Source organism: Pyxicephalus adspersus, chromosome 8 (assembly GCF_032062135.1).
Source record: "Pyxicephalus adspersus chromosome 8, UCB_Pads_2.0, whole genome shotgun sequence".
NCBI classification, from domain to species: domain Eukaryota; kingdom Metazoa; phylum Chordata; class Amphibia; order Anura; family Pyxicephalidae; genus Pyxicephalus; species Pyxicephalus adspersus.
In genome coordinates, this window is record NC_092865.1 from 45654820 (window position 1) to 45658404 (window position 3585).

Consider the following 3585-nt stretch of genomic DNA (forward strand, 5'->3'; position numbering starts at 1 on the left):
GTCTTCACACAATCCTTCATACGATCCTATATCAGGTCTTTGTATTATCCTGTGTTATGTCTTTATACAATCCTATATCAGGTCTGCATTTATTCTGGGGGCATCTCTCATGTGGGGGGTTGTTAAGGTAACATTTAGATTTGGGGGATGTCTTGTATTTTTTAGCTTTATTATAGTTGACCCTGCATGCCCATGAAGCTGAGCAGCATAAATTAGAATGAATTCCTTTAATCAAAAAGTATTACACTCGCCTCTCCAGCAGCCATTATCTCTTACCCTACTTTCATTTTAGTGTTGCAGCTTTCATGTGCCAAAAAAAGGTTGAAATCAATTAAAAAAATATATCATTATATATCTGAATCTGTTCAACACCATGGTATCCTCGGGGTCGGTGTATTGTGACTAATGTATTGTAGCACATTCTCTGCAGGCATACATTGTTTTTTTTCTCTTTTTTTGCAGTATTCATCTACTCCATGCCGGGATATAAGTGCAGTATAAAGGAACGCATGCTCTACTCCAGCTGTAAGAACCGTCTCTTGGAGTCCGTGGAGCAGGAATACCAGCTGGACATCGCCAAGAAGGTAACATTGCTGGATAAGTATTTCCAATTCTTTCCTTTGTTATGTTCGCCAAAGGTGACTATGAGATACTAATACAGGAGAATGTCCAAAAAATGAAAATGTTACCAATCTTAAACAAGTCCAGTTGTTTATCCATCACACAAAAAGCCACTGGGTTCCAAAGACTCGATGGTCTACCTTCTTCATGGCCAAAAGTGCCCAATATATACATAGACCTTTTTAGGAGAATACATATGACAGAAAGGTAAATCATAAACAATACTTTCAGCCCTGAAGAAGGGGCATCGTTGTGTCTCCAAAATGAATCAGATTCTCCTATGACATTAATTGTGCCAAATAAAACCAACGGGCAAAATAAATACTGAATAAAATATATCAAGCTGTGGTTGGTTTTTGCCTTACCGGAGGAAAAAAAATATTTCCCAACCTTTTTATGTTAATGAAATGTATTCTTGGATCAGTAGAATAATCACATATTAGTAATTAAAGGAATTTATATCATAAATTGTAGGGAAATCATCCAATGATTTCCCAGCTAAATCACTTTTACCATATAAAGCTTTTCCTGCAGCGATGACATTATCATCGGGTCTTTCTTACAGTGTTCTAGCACAGAAAATAAAAGTCTGTTTAGATTAGTCGTTCCCAGGAGTATCAGCAAATATCCAACAGGTTTCAGGGTCTTTATCAGCCCCTTTTTGTTGGGGCGATACCTGAAACGTAAGCAAAAATTTTAAATCCCCCCCCTTACCTGGTAGTGCTGTAGTTTCTTGAATGGGTAGCCAGGTATTAAATATTTGTACCATGTCCTTAATAGAGCAGTTCCCCCTTGTAACCCCCCATCCCCAAGGCTTGAACTCCACAAGACCACTAAAGGTGATCTGTGGCAGTGTTCTCCCCAGCCCTTTTGCACTTTGCCACCCCCCTACAGCTTCTTTCCACCCAGCTTAAAAAAAAATTATTGGTTGAACACTGTAGTATCCAGCACCAAGACATTAGCAGCAGATTGTCACACCGTCCCCGATCCTCCCTTCTTCTCACCCTGCTGCCATGCTGCCATCTCTTCCCCAGGTAAATGACACACCTGACCATCTAAATGATCTAAAAGAAAATGGGCTTTATCAGACCTGGCCACCTTCTTCTATTGTTTCAAATATCAGTTCTAACACTCATGTGCATTGCATGTGCTTTTTTTAATGATCAGGGGTTGTCATGGGTACACTGATTGGTCTGCAGCTATGCAGCCTCATATACAGCACGTTGCAATGCACTGTGGATTCTGACACCTTACTGTCATGGCGGCATTAGGTTTTTCAACAATCTGTTCTTCATTATGTGAGATCAGACTAGTTCAGACAGGCTTTTCACCTCCCAATGGACAGGTCTTTGCATAACCCTCTCAACAATTCATTATTGTCCTTTCTTAGACCACCTATCAGGGTTTTCAACCCCCCCCCACCACCACCAAAAACCAAGGAAAATATTGTGGCCTTTAGATATACTTTTATACATTTTTAAAAGTCATCTTTTTTCCTCCAGATTGAAATAGAAGACGGATCTGAATTGACATCCGAGTTCCTGTATGATGAAGTCCACCCCAAACAACATGCCTTCAAACAGGCCTTTGCCAAACCCAAGGGACCCGCAGGGAAGCGTGGGCAAAAACGCCTGATCAAAGGGCCTGGGGAAAATGGAGAGGACAGTTAAGGGGGCCGCCCCCACCCTAATCTGGGCTTCCGTTGATTGGCCTGCGCCATGTGCGCGATCCTCTGAGGGTTATTTTGCTTCCTCCGCGATATGGCAGGTTGGGATGGTGTGGTTGGGCCCCAGGAAACCTCGGGCCCTTCCCATTCTTCTCATCCTTTTCCACTTGTGGCTTGTGCCACCTGGATAAATCCTTTTTTTTCCTTCTTCTTTTGTAAAATGTTCTGCTTATGTCAACGCAAAAATGATGTGGGAGCTGGTGAAAATCTTCCTGCGCATGCTCATTTCACAGAGATGCTTCAACGTGCCTCTTTCTTGTGTCAATGTTCAAATCCTAGAGGTGCCAGATTATATATTAGAATATATATTATATCCAATATATGATATATATTCCAGTTCCAGTGATCCAGACATCCTGCATACTGTGACCTGGGCCCAGTGGAGTTCTGAGTTGCCACTTTTGATGTAGCGCCATCATTGATCGCCTTTCCTGTTTGTTACCATTTATTTTTTAGAGCTGAGCAATCGATATTTAGTGTTACATTTTGTGAAATCGCTTCCAAGACTTGAACAATAAAACTTCTATTGTTGGGGGCTGGGGGTGGTTCTAGATTATTTGGTTACATTTCTGAACAAAGGACTATAAATTCTATCAGATTCTGTTCGTATTGCTGTCATACGTGACGCACGACACGGAGAGCCGGCGGACGCTTTTGTTCTAGCCAGTTCCCCTGTCGTCAAGCACTTACTGCCAGATATTTTGAGGCTGCTGATGTCATCCGGGACTGTTCCGATTCCCTCCAGGGGGTGGTCTACATTCCAGAGAATAGCATGAGTGATGATCGGAATCTAACTTTGAAAACATAGAATCATTTCACCCATAGCCCTGTATTTTCTATAGAGAACAAAAAAATAAATAAATAAAATTGTTTTTTAAATACTTTGACTTTTTATGGTTTCATTAAATATGCAGTGATGTTTTAACGGGATCCTCTGGCAGTGAGAAACAAACGTTGCCTTAAATCAGTGTTTCCAAACCAGGGTTCTTGCAGAGGTTGCTGGGGGTTCCTTGAGCAATGAGCAGTTTGTGCCTCTCAGGTCAGTATAAGTGACACCAATGATCTTTTTGGCTATCTGTAAGGGTGACATCCTTCCAAATGGTCAGCACTGTAAAAGGAATTCCCACTGACCACCACACTAATATACTGTGAGCTGTGGATATAGTAATTATAGAAGGGGTTCCCTGGAGACCTTTAAGTTATTTCAAGGGTTCCTCCATGTTTTTTAACATTTTTAG

The 3585-nt window shown here is 41.3% G+C and overlaps 1 protein-coding gene across 1 annotated transcript in view; it reads left to right on the plus strand.

Annotated features, from left to right (window-relative positions):
• Window positions 1-3228, plus strand: part of TWF2 (twinfilin actin binding protein 2) — a 9809-nt gene extending 6581 nt beyond the window's left edge. Inside the window, exons 7-8 of the mRNA XM_072420395.1 lie at window positions 463-584; window positions 2124-3228. Coding sequence (XP_072276496.1) covers window positions 463-584; window positions 2124-2291 — 290 coding nt within the window. The 3' untranslated portion in view covers window positions 2292-3228. The remainder of the gene's footprint in view (window positions 1-462; window positions 585-2123) is intronic.
• Window positions 3229-3585: the final 357 nt, after the last annotated feature.